The 21,692-nt window shown below is 37.6% G+C and overlaps 1 protein-coding gene and 1 long non-coding RNA gene across 2 annotated transcripts; both read left to right on the forward strand.

Moving 5' to 3' along the window:
- Positions 1 to 10,106: 10,106 nt before the first annotated feature.
- LOC107756575 (transcription factor SOX-11-like) lies at positions 10,107 to 12,296 on the forward strand. The gene has a single exon (XM_016573745.1). It carries the CDS (start codon positions 10,215 to 10,217, stop codon positions 11,295 to 11,297), a length of 1,083 nt encoding a protein of 360 aa, XP_016429231.1. The 5' UTR covers positions 10,107 to 10,214; the 3' UTR covers positions 11,298 to 12,296.
- A 71-nt stretch (positions 12,297 to 12,367) lies between these two features.
- On the forward strand, positions 12,368 to 17,185 carry LOC107756576 (uncharacterized). Its single transcript, XR_001641834.1, has 3 exons — positions 12,368 to 12,740; positions 15,403 to 15,407; positions 17,173 to 17,185. It is a non-coding gene; the product is annotated as an uncharacterized LOC107756576 (long non-coding RNA).
- The last annotated feature ends 4,507 nt before the right edge of the window (positions 17,186 to 21,692 follow it).

The following is a 21,692-nucleotide window of genomic DNA, read 5'->3' on the forward strand; positions in this document are numbered from 1 at the left end:
TTATGTTTTTTTTTTTTTTTATCTGAGTTTATGTCTCACAGTTCTGAGTTTGTATCTTCTTAGAAAAAATTACAAGACATAAACTTGTGCTTGCGAGATATAAACATGCAATTCTGAGGGAAAAAAACAGGACTGTGAGGTGTATACTCAGAATTCAGGCAAATAATGAGATTTAAACTCACAATTCTGAGATTAAAAAGTCAAATTATGACATATAAACTTAATTGCGAGGAAAAAGTCAGAATTGTGAGATAAAAAAAAGTCACTGTTTAAAATGTAGATCTTTTGCTTTTTAGCAAATTCACATTCATTCTGGCTTAACACTGAAAACTATTTATAAAAATAATTTTTTACTTTTTGCTAGTAAATTCAACAAATAATTACAGAGAAATAGCAAGAAACACTGAATTAAACTTTTTTTTTTTTTTTTTTAAATGTACTCCAATAATCTTTCTTCTATTTACAACTTCAAAAAATTATTTTTCTCCCGTGTATTTTGGTATCTTATGTCCACTTTTAATGATCCAATCAAATCCTGATCTTTAAAATCAAGTCCTGCCCTATATTTGTATAATTTAATATCACATTATGCATATAAAGCAGTGTGGAAGTGCATTCTTGTTCACTTTAAAGTAAAACATGTTTAAAAATCAGCAGACAGCGGTGATAGTTGTGTGTATAATTGAGTGTGAAATTCACATCACTTTAAGACTGCATTTATGTGCTGCTTTGTAATCGAAAAGGGCTTTGTAATCATCGCATTACTCACTCCAACAGCCATGAGGAGCACAACTCCCTTGGTGTTTTTTAAAAAATGCAAGGAAAGAGCTCTTCACATTTCACCCCTCCTCACCATTGTCTTATTTGTTCACAATTGATGACATCCTCTACTTACCTTTAAATTAGTCTGCCCTCAGGATGAAGTGTTCTAAAGAGGCTTGCCGAGGAAAGGAGAACTTCAGTTTTCAAGTAGCTGTGAGCAGTTTGCGAGTAAACCCGTGACAGCTTACTAATTCAGAGGTATTCAGGAACAGCAGAAGTTTCAAGGCTGAAAACAAAATTTCACAGAAAGAAGTGTTGAGTGTTGAGTGTTAAGGAGGAAAACATTTCTTAACTACTTGAAACTTTGTTTGAGCTGAACTTCTCTTAAAGGAATAGTTCACCTCATGTCCTTCCAAACCTGACTTAGGCCCAATCCCAATTCTACCCCTTAGCCCTTCCCCTTTCCCTTACCCCTCCGTTTCGCGCGTTCACGTGAAGGGGTAGGGGTGTCTCAATTCTCTTTTGGTTGGAGGGGTAGGGGAAGGGCCAGACAGCCCTTCAAACGAAGATTTTTCGGGACCACACTTCAAACGAAGGGGTATGAATTATCTCAGCGTAAACCGGCTTCAGCGGCAACATGGCTGCCCGAGCGAACAAAAAGACACATAAATGTAAGCATTTTTGGCATTAATAAAGATTTTAACGAAAAGTAATCATTTGTTTTATGTTGCATTCAATCGTGAGTTCATATTACGGTCATGTTACTCAAAGAAATGTTTGCAAAAAATCGCTAATATTTGCTAACTAACGTCATATCATTATAGACTGCACGATAGTGCCACAACATATGTTCATCATGTCTGATCAGGGCGATAACCACCGCAGACATTGAGGGGGGCTAGTCCCCCCAATAATTAGAAATCGCTAAACCCTTTTCTCAAATATTGCCAATGCGAGAGAGAGATGAAAGTTGCGTGTATGCGTGTCTGTGCATTTCTCTTTTTAGAGTGAGTTTACTTAAAAAACAGTGATTTTATCCCTCTCGTTGCTGGAAAATAAAATGTAGCGATTCAGTATTTAAACTGTTATTAATAAAAGTCGTGGGGCAGCGTTGACAAGTTTCTTTTCTCCTAGATGTGTGAGCTGCGCGATCTCTGTGTGTGTGTGTGTGTGTCAGTAAGCAGCGCATTGATATAGAATGGTAATTAAAGGCTCTAATGCACACCAGCACACCAGTATAGGTGTGTGCATTGTAGGAGCTAGACGACGTATGATGACGTGTGACTGCATAGTAGTGGTGTCCCAATTCTTAGGGGAATATTTTCACCCCTACCCCTTGACACTCTGTTTCAAGGGACAAGGGGAAGGGGAAGGGGTATAAAATAGAATTGGGATTGGGCCTTACTTTCATTTATGCAACACAAAAGGCATTATTTTCCATGCAATTAAAATGAATGGGAACCTTCACTAAGCTTCAGAAAAGACTCAAAAGCACCTGAAAGTATCATAAAAGAAGTCTTTTCGACTCATGCATGATATTCCAGGTCATCTGAAGCCATATGAAATCTTCATGTGAGAAACATAGTGGAATTAAAATCATTATTCACTAATCAGCCTGAGTCAAAGACTTGAAAGTTTCTAACATGTGTCTATATATATATATATATATATATATAAGACCCAGTCGGTTTCTTGCGTATACATATGGATATTTTTTTCTGTTTGTTTGTTTGTTTGTTTGTTTATTTATGCTTGCTTGCTTTATGATTTCCTTGTGAATTAAGAACTTAATTATTTGATATCTTAATCTAAATTGTGATTAATGGGAAAATACTTTATATAAGCATTTGTCAACAAAATATAGTTTTTTTTGTCTCACTGAAGAAACACTGGTGTAGAAACAATTTGCACTCAAAAATTATGTTTTCAAATTTCAAAAAATGACCTGATATGGGATCTGACGAAATATCTGACATGAATGATTCATGGATGGGAGTAACGACTTCAAATAACTAAAGTTGGGTCTTTTCCTTAAATTAAGGCACAAGTCATATGGACACCTTTAATGGTGCTTTTGTGTTATTTTTAAAGCTTGAAAGCTCCGGTCCCTGTGCACTGTAATTGCATGGCAAACTGTCTTAGAAATGTCTCCTTTTGTGTTTCACAGGACAAATGATGACAGAATGTAATTTTTGAGTGAACTATTGCTTTAGAGTAGTAGCATGTTCAACACCATGAGAAAGCAGCTCAGCTCTTGTTGCTCTAAAATGCTGCTCAGTTAAAAGCAAGATTGTACTTCTGATTCTGACAAAGGCCTGGACTGATTCCAGCCCTTGTAAATCTGTAAAACTAGGTCAAACATTCTCTCCACACAAGAGAATTAGTTTAAACACTACTCAGGTAGTGGTTTGGATTTAATAAAACGCCTGAGGCACAACATAAAATGATAAGCATGAGTATGTTTATTATTTATCCATGTTACATGTTTTTGTGGTGAGATAATAAAGCAGCATTGTCTGATTGATGCCTTTCATCTTGCCCTTTGCCACCACATATGCATGAGGCCTGTAGCTATGACATGAAATCGGCTAGTAATCGATAGTTTGAAAAGAACACACAGAAATCTATGTCCACCCTGCACCTTGTCGAGCCTTCCTGCGGTGTCAAGAAAGAAAGAAAAAACTCTCCCTCAGGCAGTGCAATCCATCAACACAGGGCCTGGCCTTCAGACTAAGCACACTCTCATTATAGTGGGTCAGGGCCCCATAAGAACCTCTGAATACATGTTTACTATTTCTGCAAAAAAAAACGTGTGCTTGAGTTTATTTAGATTTCCCATGTATACATTTTTTTGTAGTTTTGGTGCTTTAATTAACATGCTGACATGTTTTTTGGGGGCTGTTTACACCTGGTCACTTCATGCGTTTTGTCTGATCGGATAGCTATAGCGAAAAGGCCAGGTGTAAATGCCCTCCGAAACGCATTCAAGACGGATATAAATCCGATCGCTCAAACCACTTCAGGAGGTGGTCTGGGCCGCATTCCAGACAAAACTGGACAAGTGTAAATGCATCTGGTTGTTGAAACCACATATGTAAATTTTACTCCTCCCAAAATGTTAAAATAATAAACGTGTGAGAGCGTGTTATAGGCTATATGACATTAGTCAGACTGCGCTAATGCAACAAGCATCGCTGCGGACGAGTAGCGGATCTCTTCAGCAAGCCGACGCGCAAACTGCCGTGAATGAAACAAAGTAATGCGCAGATGGTCAACACACAATCATCTTCATTAAAAGTAGTAAGACAATCTTTATCTTTCCAGTGCTGATGCCGCGCGCTCTCCTATTGCAGTCTTTGATCTTGAAATGAGCTGATAATTAATAAAAATGCAGCGCTTATCTTTTGATTTCGTTGAACTGAATTGAAGATCGGATTTATATCCGTTTTGCGACGACACATTTATGTGGCCAAGTGTAAATGGAAAATTTTTTACAAATCAGATAGATATCCGATCAGTGAAAACGCATGAAATGACCAGATGTAAACAGGCCCTAAAAACACCACTGCATTCTGTTCTGCTTCATTGCGCACACAGTCAAGCTGTATTTTTTTTTTCTGAATGCAAAAACACATGTTGTGTAAATGTCAACTAAGAATGTGTTCAATCGTTGTCAGATGGATCTAAAACGTGTCTATTTATGCAGCTCTAACTCTAACCCTATGAAGCCTACTGTATCATATTTGATACACAAATTTCATAGGCCTCTAAATTATCAACATGATCGAAACTTTGCTAAAAAACTTGTACACAATCTACTACATACCTTCTGATTGATAGTTTATAATTTTAGTATGTAAAAGGCCTTTTAATATTATCCTACAAATGTCAACCTTCAAGTTGCAGTACAAGTGTCTTTTTGCTTTTTTATAAAGAAAACACAAGGACAACTTTTATACTGTTTGTAATATTCCAAGATGAACACGTAATGGACTGAAACAACTTAGGTTTACTTAATGATCTATAAATCATTTATTAGGAAAAATCATGTTAAAGTGTGAGTATTAAATATGATACATCAGGCTTTTGAGGAACATTTATTTATACACCTCTCAGTCATTATTGTATTGTATTTGCCCCCACAATGAAAACTACAGAACTTTGCACTTTTTAATCTTTGCATTTAATCTTTGCAAAACTAAGCACATAAATATAATACTAAGACATATTATTGGGAGATATTGGGAGTGACACATGATATGTACATGCATTTTATGTAAGTAGTCTGCTATACTATTATAAAGATATGAGCAGTTTGCGAGTTATAAGAATTTCATCTTACATTTTGGACATATTAATATCAGCAACTTCACCAAAATGCATATTTTTGCTTAGTTTGGGCCTCTTGGAATAAAAGTGAGGTGTTTTTCCTCCTCGATTATGAGTTCCATATTACTTGGTAGCATACTATATGAGCCATTACACTCTAAAAAATGCTGGGTTAAATACAACCCAGTGCTGGGTAAAATAGGGACAAACCCAGCAATTGGGCTGTTTTGACCCAGCGGTTAGGTTAAATGTATAATCCAACCTTCTGGGTAGTAACCCAACCACTGGGTCAAAACAACCCAATTCCTGGGTTTGCACTGGGTTGTATTTAACCCAGCATTTTTTAGAGTGTAAAGTCTTATGTATCAAATATGACACTTAATACTTTTTTTTACTATAATTTATATTATTATTAGTTATATTTCGCCTGTAGGTCAAATAAACTTTTCCCAAAACAAAAAAAAAACTTTTTTTTCTGACTATTATATTATATGTTGGGCTTTACAGGGTTAAAACTGACTAGTTGCCTTCTCTTTCAGGTGATCCACCAACTACTTGACTTTGAACAAATGTCGTTTTGCACATTCTTTGCTTGTTTATGCATTGTTATAAGGCTAGTCATTGTAGAAGACTGATGACAACTGCTTGATTTTGCTGCTTGACAATACAAAGCCATAAACATGCAGGTTTTAACATAAATTGAGTTAGTAACTTTTTTCAAAGTCAATAGTAGTGTAACTTGATAATTGTAAGTTGTTTTTGCCATTTACCTCAGTACTTTCATCGTTTTGACACGGAGGCACTGAACAGAGTGTTGTGAAATCCTGTAAATAACTTCAACAGCCACCTCCAATTCACATGGAGATGTTTTTGTAAGAATACGAGAACAAGGTTATGGTGTTGGAGTGTAATTTGCCATTGCATTTGCTGCATTAACAACATCTAACACAAGCACACACCAGCGTGTTAAGTATTTTCTGTTTATCTTCTCATGAAGTCACTCCTGTCTGCCAAGCATCAGACCTTGAAAGTGTGGAAACATGGGGTCAATTGCATTACAGTATGTATTCCACTTCAGAGGCTTCTTATCTGGCCCTGATAACAAAATCCTTCACTCTCCCCAAATCACAGCGACAATGCTATTTTCACTAGAGGATGGGGGGGAAAATGTTTTGGAAATGACAGAATTAGATCAAATATCATGCTTGGTGAATTGAGGAAATGTCCATAAAACAAAGAGCAATATTTTAGATGCAAAGTCGGCAACACCAAAGCTCCAAAAGTATCAAAAAATTTATTTTTTAAAAAGACTATCGCATAGCATATGTAAAACAAAGAGCAAAATTACATAAAATGCTTCCTTTAGACATCTTTGAAAATCATTTCATACGACATTTTTGGTCTGCGGTCTACTGCTGACTTCCATTTCTTGTTAACAGCTTGAAAGTAAAGACCTGTTTAGTTAACTAAACAAAGAGAAATGTTTAACCAGGGGTTTTCAAACTGGGGCCTGCAAGATCGCAAGATTGGTGTTCTGTGAAAAATGTAAACTATTAATCTGACATTTAAAAAAATACACTGTTAACTTAAGTATTGTATTTACTGTATAGTATCACATAATATTATGTATTATATTCATGGATTAATTGATACATGAAAATATATAGCTGTCGGAAGGGGATTTCTTGAAAAGTCATTTTATTTGAGGCTCCTTGGCAAAATATGAAAACCAATGGTTTAACCATTTTGTAAAATGTACAGTACCGTTCAAATGTTTGGGGTTGGAAAGATTTTCCTGAAAGAATCTCTCGTGCTCACCAAGACTGCATGTAATTGATGAAAAATACAATTAAAATATTTTAAAAATCTATTTTAATATATTTTAAATTATATTATATTCCTGTGATGGTAAAACTAAATTTCAGCAGCCATTACCTCAGTCTTCAGTGTCATAGGATCCTTCAGAAATCCATCTTAATATGCTGATTTGGGGCTTATTATCAATGTTGAAAACAGTTGTGCTGCTTAATATTTTTGTGGAAACTGTGATGCTTTTTTTCTGGATTTTTTGGTGAATAATTCAAAAGAGCAGCATTTGTTTAAAACAGAATCTTTTGTGACATAAAAATTAAACATTTTTACAATAAATAAATATTAAAAATGTTTTTTTCTGTCCATTTTTATGAATTTAAATCACAATTTCTGAATAAAAATAGTATTTCTTTAAAAAAAAATCTTATTGAAGAAGTACATTTAAACTAAATATTTCCAACCAACCCACACAGCTTTACAAGACAAAAAAGCAAAGTGTTGCAAAACAATCACAACAGTCCGCTTCCACACCTACTCAACATTGCTTTGAGTTCACACATCTAACGGCAGCCGTTAGGTAAGCTACGGCCCCTGAGACCAAAGCTAGCCAACGCATTCCCAATCAATGGCCAGGATATTAGGCTTGTTAACTCATTTATGTGAATGTGGCACTCCACCCATTGCAAGTGTCTCTCCAACTCCGCAGTCACCTAATCTGACTTTGGCCTTTTGTGTGCAGTTGAGATTGAAGGCATATTGAACGAGCCCATCCAGGGGCCATTCAGAAGGTATACGTCCCTGCATCTTCAATATCAGATAGCTCCTAGTCAGGACTGTCTATCGATCCATTGCTTTAGCACTTCTGTAGCGGGTGAGTGGCAGCTCCAAGTCTAAGAAAGATCAACGCCATGGAGGAGATGAGTCATCCCTGTCTGGTGTGCTCTTCTCCGTCTCTCTATCATCTTTTCTTCACCTCTTCTCTCCGCCAGGCCCATTTTACCACTGTACAAGCCTCATCTAATTTACTGTAATGCACCACTGCTCTGAGAGCAATAGGGTGTTATTATAAAAATAAAATGAGAAACGGGTGCAGCAAGAATTCTTAAATGTTCCTGGCTTGAAGCTTAAAGGAATATTCAAGGACACCATTTGTAGCATATAATGTTGATTATCACAGAAAATAATATCACTTCATCCCTCATTTTCTTTACAAAAAGGCTAAAATGAAGGGTTACAGTGGGACGCTTATAATGGAAGTGAATGAGGCCAATGTTTGGAGGATTTAAAAGCTGAAATGTGAAGTGTATCATTTTATAAAACCACTTACATTAATTCCTCTGTTAAAACTTGAGCTATAAAGCTGTTTAAATAATGTTTTAGTAGTTTTAAGGTTTATTGTGTTGCATTGTCATGGCAACAATGTTGTAAAATTGGATATAACTTTGCACAGAAAAGGCCCTATTTTCTTCCATTGTAAATGCACCACTGTAACCCAGATTTTTTTTTTTTTTTTTTTTTCAAAGGGTAAATGGAAATGAATCAATATTGTGGCAAGCAGCCCTCGGAAGCAGCCAGTCTCAGCGGGAAGACGTGATGGGAGGGAAGGGGGTGGTCTGGTCTGTAGGAGACGCTGGCCGTGAAAATTAATCTTAGGCTGTATCTCAATATCTCAATGCAAAACTGCCCAGCAAAATCCTCTCACTGCATTTCTAATGTGTCACTGCATGAGTCTGAGGTGGGGGAGGAAGTGATGCATGGGGGCAGGGCAGGACTGATTCAAAGGGGTAAATGATTGCCCTCTAGGGGAAGGAGAAATGAGAGAACGGCAGAGAGGTTTATCAGAGACGGAGTTGGCTGTCAGCCAGAGCTGTGGTATAGGGTGGTCTACCGAGAAATAGAGAGAGCGAGAGAGTTGCTCACCTCCTTGACACAGCAAATCTTTGCACTCCCTCTCCTGACTGCTGTCTGGACATAAAGAAATATGCAAGGTAAATATGTAGGTCAAGACGACTGAGTTGTATATAACATAATTATTCTATTATGAGCTCAAGCTTCGGAGTAACAACCTACATACATTTTCCTTGCATAATATAAAGTAAGTGGGACAGGAGGGTAAAATCAACTCCAGCACTGACATTATATTGTCAAAATGGAATCAGTTAATAAAGTGCACGGATGTTGAGAAGTGTGCAAGTGCCACCAGCAGATTTTCCTAATTGCAAAAAGGAGGAAACAATCTTTAAAAAAGAGTCTTACTGACCCCTAACTTAGTGTATTTAGACTGAATATTTTCAACCAACCTGCACAGCTTTGCAAGACAAAATAATAATTATAATAATAATAATAATAATTGTTGCAAAACCTTGTGAAGACATGAATGTAAATGTAGTGTTCAAATTGAGTGGGCTCTCGAGGGGTTCTGGACCCCAGAAGTCAAAACTGATGAAGTCCCATTTTGTTTACTGCATTAGAAAATAACTGAATTAAGTGTTTTCATGCTATTATTGTTCTATAGAGATTACACCAGTTATTATTATTAACAGGTATTTTTGTAGGTAATGCTTAAGTAGTTAGTACATGTCATGCTCTGATTTTCCAAATACAGATACAGTAAATGTTTATCCCCTCACTTTATCTCTATCCCCTGGTGTGTCGCACTGAACAGACCTGGTGTTCATTCAATATGTCTGTCTCGCAGACGTAATGAAAATCCCACCCACAGGCGTGCACACGAATGAAATCTTGGGCTGTGTACTGAGGCAGGATGGCAACCAGGCATGTCCGAATCCAGTCTAGTAAAATGCCTTCATCTGGTTAGTTTTTGATGCCAACATAGATGCATCATTCACTTTTATATACCACAATCCTATATGTGCAGGAAAGAATGAAAAAAGCATTAGATTGAGCATTCAATTCATTTATAATTAATTCATAACTCAGTTTGTGCTGAGAAATAAGCATAGTCATCACTTATTTGTTTGGTTAATTATACAGTTGACTTGAATTTGTTTTAGATCAGTAAATTTGACATTATAATGCCATAGTATGCTGTTTGTTCTCTTAACCGGCAGCATTTTGGTTATGAAGGCACCGTTTGAATCACTGACTGGGCAAGGTCTAGTTGGACACAAAGGGTTAATGACTAGGCTTGTGGGCGGAGCCGTGGCACGCTATTGGATAATTATACGTGACGCAATCGATATGCGAAACCTAGGAACTAGTTAAGAAGGCAGTCGGTAACTTTGAAAAGAGGTTTGTCTTTTAGAGTGCGGCAGCTGCGAGTCTATCAAGGGAGAAAAGTATCTTTGAACATGGTGCAGCAGACGGAGCACAGCGAGACGGAGAGCAGCATGTCGCGAGAGACCACAGACACCGAGGAGAACGAACTGATGGCGTGCAGCCCGGTGCCACCGAAACCGGACTGGTGCAAGACAGCCACCGGCCACATTAAACGACCCATGAATGCCTTTATGGTGTGGTCCAAGATCGAGAGGAGAAAAATAATGGAACAGTCTCCGGACATGCACAACGCTGAGATCTCCAAAAGACTGGGGAAGCGGTGGAAAATGCTGAAGGACAGTGAAAAGATTCCCTTTATCCGCGAAGCCGAGCGGCTCCGGCTCCAACACATGGCTGACTACCCTGACTACAAATACAGACCCAAGAAAAAACCAAAGCTCGACAGTTCTTCGAAACCAGCGGTGCAGTCGCCAGAGAAGATCGGCAAAAGTGTCAGAGCTGCAGCGAAGAAGTGCGCGAAACTCAAGCCGAGCAAACCGGGAAACATTACCGCCAGAGCTTCTTCACAAGACTGCAGATTCAACTATGTTTTCACAAATTTAAAAGTGACCAAGTCTATAAAAAGGGAACTTACTGACGACGAAGACGACGACGACGACGACGAGGATGACTACGAGGACGAGGAGTACATCAGGCTGCACAACGTCCCCGCGAGCCCCACGCTGAGCTCCGCTGCGGAGTCCGAGGGCGCGAGCATGTACGAGGAGTCCAGGCACACGAGCGCAATTCCCGGCAGCAGACTGTTTTACAACTTCAAGAACATTACCAAGCAGAGCGCAGCTTACCCTGCCTCGGTGTCACCAGCATCCTCTTTCAGGTCCGTCTCTTCTTCGTCCAGCAGCTCCAGCGAGGATTCCGATGACTTGCTGGTGGACTTCAGTTTGAACTTAGCGGCGGGCTCTCACGCGACGGACTTGGGCAACACTTCAGGAAACCTTTGTCTCTCTCTGGTGGATAAAGATTTGGACTCTTTCAGCGAGGGCAGCCTTGGTTCACACTTCGAGTTCCCGGACTATTGCACTCCCGAGCTCAGTGAGATGATCGCGGGAGACTGGCTGGAGGCGAACTTTTCAGACCTGGTTTTCACTTACTAACTGACAAACTCCTCCAGAACCAAGGAGGCATCTCGCATCTTCAGGTTATTTTTTGACTCTGCCTCTGTGGTTGTCCTGGTTAAGACGGCGGAACCTGCGTTACGAGACTTGTAACTTAGAAAAAAAGTGACAGTGGTCAATATTGACAGGGCTGTGTGTATGGCAAGCGCTTTTAACATGTATTCCTTAAAACTACATGGCTTCCACTTTTATCTGACATGCAGTTGTTTTTATCCTTGTAAGCCATTAGTTGGTGTTTTTTCAGTTCACTAGGAATTTTACTTTTTTTCTTGCTGCTAGTCACTGTCCCAGTAGTAACAATATACTGTTTCTGTTGTTACTGGTAACAATTTTTTTTTTCTGTCATGGTCAGTCTCAAACTATTCACTATGTATTGCAATTATTGCATGTATATGTTCAAGTTTTACTACTACTAATACTAATTGAGTAGACTCTAGTATCTGATTATCAGGCACTAGTGTTTATTCCAGTTGGTACTAGTATAGGATAGTGACTAGTAGGAATAATGTGTATATAAAAGATTGATTGCTAGTGAGATTGAGATGCTAGCCACTATTAAATCACTTACTAGTAATTAAAATAAGTGCTAGTCACATGAAAATAGATACCAGTTAGTTTAAAGCAATAAATGTTAAAGTAGCTTGCCGTACCGTGTGGCTATTCTGTGGGGTTGCAGTGAAACTGCTTAAACTGTGGTGGAGCGCAAAATGTAAAATCTGAACTATGCATTCCCATCCCACCCATATCTCTACAGGGAGCTGGAAAACGGTTGCTGGACCGAATGGAGGCAATTCTGAAACACTGTTCAGGATGGAACTTTTTCTTAGGTCTTATGTAATTTCTGTACGCCACAAACGTTTCTTGTGTGTGTACCGGTTCCGTTTCCCTCCAAGTATGGGAATATTTAAGCAGATAACCACTCTAGAGCACACGTATGGCAGGAAGCATTTTGATACATGACCAACATACCTCATCTTTTAAAAAAAAAAAGAAAAAAAAAATAAAAAAATTTTCTGGCATATTTTTGTACAAAAAAAAAAAAAAAAAAGAAAAAAAAAAGTAAAATATTTTCTGGCATATTTTTGTACAGTTAAAGGGAATGTTCTTACTGTGCTTTAAGTGAGGTTTCTTCAGGCACTTCAACCCGGTTTCATTTGTAAAAGCATGTGAGAATTAAACTGAGAAGTTGACTTGCATTTAAATGCCTGGTTATTATTTTACTCAAGGCAAATGTACAGCTGTAGATCTGAAGCGTTTCTATAGGGAAGTGTACAATGGAATTGGGGAAACATATGAGCCTCATTTCTGGTACTAGATTGAAGATTGTATATGTTCTGTAATATAGTAAAGCTAGGAGTTTATGTATATCTGTGTGAATGGGTCCCAAATAGCAGGTGTACAACTGGATTTTGTTTTGCTTTTGTTTTCATCATAATGGCACATTTGTTTTTAATTATTTTGTGCAATATACTCTCAAAATGGACCATCTGCGTTTTGTAGCAAAGGAAATGAGTTACATGTCGTCATGCTGAAGTCTGTATCTGACACAAATAAATCAGCTGGAACTGATAAGAAAATGTATGTCTGGTCAATGGCATGTGTGTCTGAGTGTTCAAAGCAAGGATATTTGTGATCTTGCCATTGGGCTCCTTCAGAAGGGTTGATGTTTCCAGATGCAACCAAACATTTTCCCATCCCTTCTTTCAAATTGAGCAAGGCCTTTATTTTTAACCCCTTTTCTTCTCCACTGGACCAGAAAAAAATCTGCTCCTTTAAGAAATCAAATCTCGCGCTGCTGGGTGAGGCTCATTTTGATTGGTGTAACCATGACCTCCCACCGCTCCCCAAAGCTTCCAAAAGGGTTCTGTCCCTCCTTTTCTCCTCTGAACTGCATTAATTCAGCAAGCCTCTCACTCCCTAACCTGCGCAGCCTGGTGTTACGAGTTCTGCTCTGGAAGTGCATAACAACTTTACAATAATTTACACAAAATTATTACAAACTGCATTTTGCACTGATATAGCACAAAAAAGTTTTTTGTTTTTTTCTAAACTATTTTCAAAGATTATTCAAATAGAGAGCCTCCTAGATACAAGCCAGTTCCAGCACTGCATGTTATTAATGATTGTGTCATTGCAATCTGGCATTGTATGATGCAATCTTACCTCAGCTTTTATTTTAGTGAGTGGCAGAGGATCTATAGGCTGTAGGAACTGTCATGCTTCTGGCATTCAGTATCTATTTCTGCATAACTCATGCGTTGTGCCACCCAGTCCCAACAGATGTTATGTGGGTTGTAAGATTAGTTTACAGTAATTGTAATGATCAAATCATTATGTCATTGTTAGCATGTGAAGAAAATTGTCAGCTCTAAAAAAAAAATTTGAGAATTGTGCATACGCTTTTTTTTTTTTTTTTTCCATTTTCACCATTTGCATGATTCTACTTTGTTTTATTTATATTCATACGATGTATGCATGCTTGTAGTTTTCAGTTTGCCACCTTAGTTATTGACTTTTGTATTACTTTAACACCAGGTCTTTCCAGGGCCCTTCAGCCTTAGCAACTATCCCTTCTTTATGCTCATAATTAAATATAAGGATTTATACTGGTAAGGGATCTTATGGAAGCAATTCTGAGTCTCTGTGCATTGAGGGGAGGGAACCAACTGGTGGGATAGCACTTCATAGCACTCTTATTTGCCCCATATGTTAATCTACAGGAGGAAAGTCATTCACGAGACGGCTGCCAAGATACATGGGTTTGCTTATACATTCTCATGTTCTGTTCAGGGGGGTGTGTTACCATTTTGACCTAAAAACACTTTTCTTCTTTTCCTTTCTCCACCATGGCCATCGACTTCATAGGAGCTCTCTTTGTGGCTTCTGTTCTGATTTAGCATTAAATAATAAGGAATATATATCTGAGTTGTGTACCTAATCAATGTTTTTGAAAATTGGCTTAGATATTCAGTTTTTCTTTCTGCTTACATTTTTTATTCTTGTAGTTTTTGCTACATATCTATTCTCACTGTTGGTCAGGAAGTGGGGTCAGTATAGGGCAAATATGAAACTTTTTCCAACGTCTGGGATATTGCTTGATTCAAACAGGAAGATTACTTATGGCATGAAAGAGTTAAAGTTATGTGTGCCACATAAATCCTATAATAGGAAGCTTTGCAAAAGTCTTTGTTAAATCACAGAAGGATTTTACAACTCTTTATCTATTATCAAAAATCTAATAAGGAACTGAAAATGAGCAATTCATATTTTAATTATTGTGTTTGATGTATAATCTAACCGCAGTGAATATCACCAGAAGGTGCGACTACATTAAGAGGTAACACCTACATCTGACTCTGAGATTAATTATGGCATTACAAAGATGAGAACAGACTTCCTGAATTAGAATCTTTAAAGGTTAATGAATATGAACAGTCATTTGTGTATTAAGCAGAGGTTTCATAGCATAGCAAGTCTTAGTTGCGAACCTGATTAATTCAACATATTCATCTCAATATTATAATGTTAAGTAATATATATTTTTATATTTATATACATTTTTATGTTTTTTTAGGTGCATGGTGTTGGTAAAATCTGAGTCGTGAAGTAAAACTAGTTGAGAATCACTGAGGTAGAGTTCAGCTCATCCCTCAGCTGGGTGCCCCCCACCATCTCCTCCCCACAGATCTTTACTTTATTTATGCTTGTGGTTTTGTTGGTCTTACTCAGTTGCTTTGGAGCCATATCTCTGACAGAGAATAACAAGCAAAGCAGCTTATGCATACTCATACAACACAAAGTATGTGTCTGTCAAATCACTCACCTCCCACTATCACAGATGGCGGTCTGGTGTGAGGATATACTGTTGTTTATGTCTCTGCCATTAATTAAAGCCAAACAGGGAGACAAACTGGATTTGCAGCTTAAACCGTATGCCGCTGCGCTTTATTGATTAAACTTGGGATCTGCACACTCTATTCTACATGTTTAGTCTGGACTAGTTGAAAGAACTCTAAGGTTCTTTGTGGTATCGGTTATGGGCTCATAAACTATAAGAATGGAAGTTAGAGTATTATTATAAAAGTTTATGTATATACACAGTGGGAGGCTTGTGAAAAGCCTACAATTAAATTCGCACTCTTGAGTGCTAATTTGCCCATTTGCATAAATGAATGAAAGCATTAAAGTTTGAACATTTCAGCTGCTCATTAACTGTTGCTCTTCTCTTCCTTGCTTAAAATGATCTGATCATAACTGGCTTAATGGTAGTATCCATCATGCATTTATCACAAAGAACTTGAGGACTTTCTGATTCAGGTCTTCACAAGGAGATTTCCATAGAATCACAAAGTCATTTTATGGTGTTCATTAAACCTCACAAAAATGAGCAATATTAATGAGGAGATTCTGGTTTTGTTCAATAATCTCAGGAGCAATTCTAACAACATTTTCATTAGTCAGTAAAAAAAAAAAAAAGGCAAACAGCCATTACAGTCAAATAAATAAAGAGTTTAAATCTCGCAATTCTGCAATTTTTTTCTTGCAATTTTATTTTATTTTATTTTTATGTATTTATTTTAGTTTGTTTCTGTCATGGAATAACAATAAAAAAAGGTATCTCACGTTTTCACAATTCTGACTTTTTTTTTCAATTGCAAGTTTTTATTTCACAGTTCTGACTTTTCTTCATAGAATTTCAAGAAAAAAAGTTCAGAATTGTAAGATATAAACTCACAATTGCAAGAAAAAAACTGTGAGATCAAAAGTTTTTTTTATTTAATTTAATTTAATTTTACCATCTAAAACAATGGTGAATTCTGGACCATGTGAATTTTGCAACACTGAATGTCTATTAACATGAGTCTTTTGCACCTCTGACCAGCATTGTAATGTGTAATTGTAAATATGTGAATGGCAAGGCACCCAGACTTTACCTCCATTAAGTAATGTTAAAATACCTTTTGATGGAATGCAGGAGTTGTGGTTCAAGACGAATAAGCTGAGGATTAATCTGATTTCCCCCCTTTTTGCTCTTTCCGTGGACGCCACACAGTGTCTGCACACAGTTTGCTTACACATGAGTAATTTATACACTTGAATGTAATAGTGTGTTCATTTGATACCTGAAACATGCTGTTTTCTTGTAGATTGGTTTATTAGAAGATGCTTTCATCTGAAGATAGATGACATCATCAATTTTAGATTGATACAGAGTGTGTTTACTGTATCCATGTTCCTCCTTAATAAATCTTCTGATTGACACTTGCGCCTGAGACACATTACCGCTGGACTTTATTTTTCTAAGCACACAGACATCCTGGCTTGTCATTGGTCACATATGGGATGAATGTTCAAAGCAAGGTACATCAAATAAAAAGTAACACATAAGAACAACTGGAAGAGCAAGACCACATGCTATCAAACTATTTATTAGTCCTTTGATCTTTTCGGCCCATAAGATTGTTTTTTTTTGTTTTTGTTTTGTTCAGTCAGAAAGCTTTCAGAAGTCATTTGATTATAGTCACTAACTAGCGCAGCCTGCATCTGTATGTCTGCATGTCTTGGCTTTTCTCTAACTGACTCTCAGCAATTTCTGTTTTTCTCAATTTCCTGTAATTGAGCTTGTCATGTTTGTGCAGAGAGATGTCACATCAGATCACACAGTGCTTTCTGAGTAATCTGAAAGAAAGAAGGTCATTGGTCTCTCCAACTTGAGGATCTGCCTCCTGTAGTTTTTGACCTAGTTTTCTAATTGCTCATTTGCATAGCATCAGTACGTCTTGTCTGTCCCTCACTCCACCATTTCTCAAGATGTTACTGCAGTTCACAGATCCTCTGTCATGTCAAGGCAAAGTTTTAACATAATCAAAAAAACTATTTTTCTTTAAATAGTGGCCACATACATTGAGTTGGGTTGGGAACTGTATCATTGATTTTAGCACATCTGAATCAAGCCTACAGAGGTCATGTGTGATATGTGACATCATGTCTTCACTGGAAACATTACATCATGTTGAAAAACTGACTTTGCATGGGTTATTTTATTTTTTTAAAGAAGTCTCTTATGCTCACCAAGGCTGCATTTATTTGGTCAAAAATAGTGAATACAGTATTTTTAAATATTTTAAAATGTAATTTATTCTTGTGATGGCAAAGCTGAATTTTCAGCAGCCATCACTCTTACGTATATGCTGATTTGGTGTTTAATAAGTTTTTCTTTTTAGTACAAATTTTGGCCTTAGAATTCTTTGATGAATAGACAATTCAACAGAACAGCGTTTATTTGAAATAGTCAATTGCAGGTGTCAAGTGCAAAGTCAGTTTTAACTTAAAATTGATATTGATTATAATGTTTGCCATCTTCTTTTGTTGCAGTGTAGACAAAGTATTCTAGTCAGTGGTGATCAAGATGTGCTTTTTAAAGAAACCAAGTAAAATAACTAAGTCTATTATCCAGACTAGAGTCCTGGGTGGGTCTAAAAGCTACCGTTCTTAATTGGTTTCAGTCATACCTGTCTGACAGAAAAACAACTGTACGCAGATGTATTTTAAGTACTGAGGTGTAGTAATTAAGAGATTAGATTAGAACCATTGATTATCTATTGCATTGTATTTGATCAACAAATTGTTTTTGAGGAAAGTGGCATACAGAAATAAGAAGTGTCGTAAATAGTGTGTAGCCTGTGTCACATATGCAAGGATCCACTTTCATTTACTTAAAGGGTTAGTTCACCCAAAAATGAAAATTAGCTTGTGTTTTACTCACCCTCGAAGCATCCTAGGTGTATATGACTTTCTTCTTTCAGACGAATCCAGTCGGAGCTATATTAAAAATTGTCCTGCGAGTGCTCTGTAATCCAAATCTTCCAAATCCATACGACTGCAAGGAATAGACCCAAATCCAAGCCTTTATTCGGCGATCTTCATCTCTATCCCGAGCAGCGAGTCCAGTGATCGTGAGCAGCAAAGCCTTTGTAAAGAGCTGACTGACGCGCTCTTTACAAATTCAAATGATGCCGCATCAAAAGACAGGTTTTACGGCAGGATAATCGAACGCTCATTGGCTCTCGCCTGCATTCGTCACAGATTGCGACATGCCGTGTTTCTGGTGAGGCGTGTTTGAATGATGCACGCGGTCCTTCACGAGTTCACAGAGTGGATCGGGAAAAAAATCTGGATAATATTTTCAGCGATTAACAACATAAATTCTGCTCTTCGCTTCACACAAACCTACTGTATTCCGCCAGAGAGTACTGGCTGCAACGCATCGTCATTTGTATTACTTTTGGTAATAATAAATAAATGATTGTAATTGCATTTATCTGTCTGTCATGTTTTTCTTATACTGTACAGAAATGTTTAGGTTTATAGGTAGGAGTGGGATTAGCGACTATAAAAATATTTGAATGCTATATTGTTACAAAAATGGTTATTGTCCTGCATATTTCGGTCAATTGCATTTTATATCCTTTTATATTCGCTATAAAATGGGTAGGTTAAGGTTTGGGGGTAGGTTAAGTGGTCTAAAAATCTAAATTGCTTATTAATAAAATGATGAAAATGCATATTTGCTGTAAAATGGGTAGGTTTAGGTTTGGGGGTAGGTTATGGGGTCTAAAATCTAAATCGCTTATTGATAAAATGCTAAAAATGCATATTCGCTATAAAATGGGTAGGTTTAGGTTTGGGGGTAGGTTAAGGGGTCTAAAAATCTAAATCGCTTATTGATAAAATGATAAAAATGCATTGATACGAATATCTTAATGATATAAAAGATACGTAAATATTTTTACGTTTTTTAGCTAAAAATATGTAGCGATTTGTACGTTTTAAACGTATAAATATGTCTAAATTGTACGTTTTAGCATCAATAAAAACATACAAAAATGTACGTTTACGTATTAATACCTACGTATAAACATGAGACCAGGCTGGATCAGATTATGTCTTTTTTATGTAACTGCATGTTAGTTATGTAGTGTATTAGTATTCTGTTACTCTGCAAGCATGGCGCCCTGTGGCATGTTTTCACCCCAAACAGGATGACTAACTCCTCATCGCCTCCTCAGCCCTTCCCCCAAAGCTCCAGACCAAAACACAGATAAGCCTGGCTTTCTGTTACTTCCTGCTGATCCCGTAGACTGATAAGTATTCAGTGCTGCTGTAAAAGCACTAAGCCACTGAGGAAGATGTCATTACCTTTATTGACCAAAGCTATCGCTGTCAATCACTTAGTTGTGCTTTTCCTTCTCACACTGTTGCAGTGAATAGCTCTTGTATTTCTTATAATTCTAAAAGAGAGCAGAGGTCTCATCTTTTCAAACCGAGGTCTTCGAAGCAAGATGTCAGATCAATCTGCAGTGTCTGCCACAAAGCATATCTTGCAAAGTTCCTTTTTTCTGATAGATGGATGTTCTCAAATACACATTTCTGTATTTGAATGGGTTTGTAGTGACGGTGACACCAAGCTTTCAAAGATGCCAAGACATTTAACCTAGAAGTGTGTGCTTAAGTGCAGCCCTCAAGTCAGTCTATTCCTGGAAATACGATGGGTCGGTATGCCAATATGACAGCTCTGCGTTTTCACGCTCAGCATGCCCTTTTAAATGTAAATACTGATGCAAATATTCCCCTTACAGAGCTGTTCTCAAGCCTTAATAGGTTTTTGATACATCTGGTGTTGTGTTTACCATGCAAGTCACACAAGATAATGGCCGAATGCTCTTAAATGAGTACATGTATTACCCAGCTAAAGTTTTCAGGCACTTATGGATTCGGGTTATTTGTTTTCTTTGCTCTCATATCTGACAGCCTAATTGAACAATCTATATTTCCTCTACTCTCCCCTGCCAGAGAGCCATTGTGGTCCGGTGGATTGATTAGATTGATTCTGCTGGAATATATGCTTCATTCTCCCGCAATATAAACTTTCTCCAGGTCCTCAGTGGAGCCGCACTGCCACGAGTTTGCAGATAAATGCGCTGTAAGAACAATAATTTGTCTTTGTAGCACTGTACATTGTATTTTTCTGGGTGCAACAGGAGCTGATAACTGACTAAGAGGGAAATTCACAAAGAATGAAGCAGATCTGCTGATAGCATCGTTTATTTGAATGCACTGTTTGAGTTGTTTTAGTAATTGAAATTTGTTATGCAAATCCCCAAATTCAGTATGCAAATGAAGTATAGGTGCAAAACACTCTAAAATTTAGCACTTGACAATTTGCACAAGGCAGTTTTCATATTACAGGCGATTCAGGCTACTGTGATCTTGCGTACTTTGCTGTTTAAGTTGTTTTAGTACTTGAAATTAATTTAGCACAAAATTAAATATGCAAATCACCAAATTTATTATGCAAAAGAAGTATGGTGCAAAAGACCCCATAATTTAACACTAGACACAGTTTGCACAGGACAGTTCTCATGTCCAAGCAATCCTCAGCAGAGTACTGCGATCTTGTGTTTGAGCTGATTTAGTACTTGAAATACAGAGTTCTGGCATGAAACTCTAGATGGCGCAGTCCGATAGGTCTAGCTCAATCTGACCTGGCGACATCATTGTCACATGGCAGCTGATTGGTTCTCTCCTGTATCGGAAGCCAATGAGCTCGCTGCTCAATATTCAAATACCTGGCTTTTGTTTGCTGTAGCAGTTGGCAGCGCACTTCAGAGCAGCCTAAATCAACATCTAAGATAAGTGAATGCTCTTTTAATCCATATCGCTGTGTATATTTGCGTGGTCTGCCTAATTGAATTCAAAATGAGCAACCGTAAACAATTTTAAACTAAGTGTCATGTTAGCAGTTTGCATTGTATGCAGCAGCGAAATATTAAGCATATTAGCAGCAGCATTTAGCATGTGCTTATACAGCTGGAGCAAAAGGCAGTTTAGAGCTTGTAATCGCTCAGAGGACAATTTAAGTAACGAATATGAAAACAGGTTAAATAAGTATTCTTGTGTATTTATTTAAGCTGGGGTTCTCCATATACATCGGCGATTATCCCAGTGTTCACGTTCGTTATTTCTAAGGTCCATGTTTTCATTGTGATGAGTGCGTGGTTGATTTCAGTTGCACGCAGCGTCAGAAGCACGCGCTTATCACAGTCATATCAACGATAGTGTTGCGGGAGAAGGGAATTAAGAGTTATCGCTATGGTTGTTGCAGTTCCGAGTGAACGTTTATATTCTGCTTTATTTATTCAATCAAGTCAGTTCATCCAGGAGTTTGTGCACTGTAACCCTGATAACTTTATCTACACGAGAGAGTAAAATGACATGCATCGGCTAACTTTGTCCGTCTCATCATTGCACGAACACGAATTAACGAGCTGTTATGCTGCCGCTGGGACTGATGAAGTGTAGAAAGTAACAGCA

The sequence above is a fragment of the Sinocyclocheilus rhinocerous genome, unplaced genomic scaffold (genome assembly GCF_001515625.1).
Source record: "Sinocyclocheilus rhinocerous isolate Xijiao unplaced genomic scaffold, SAMN03320098_v1.1 scaffold683, whole genome shotgun sequence".
NCBI classification, from domain to species: Eukaryota; Metazoa; Chordata; class Actinopteri; order Cypriniformes; family Cyprinidae; genus Sinocyclocheilus; species Sinocyclocheilus rhinocerous.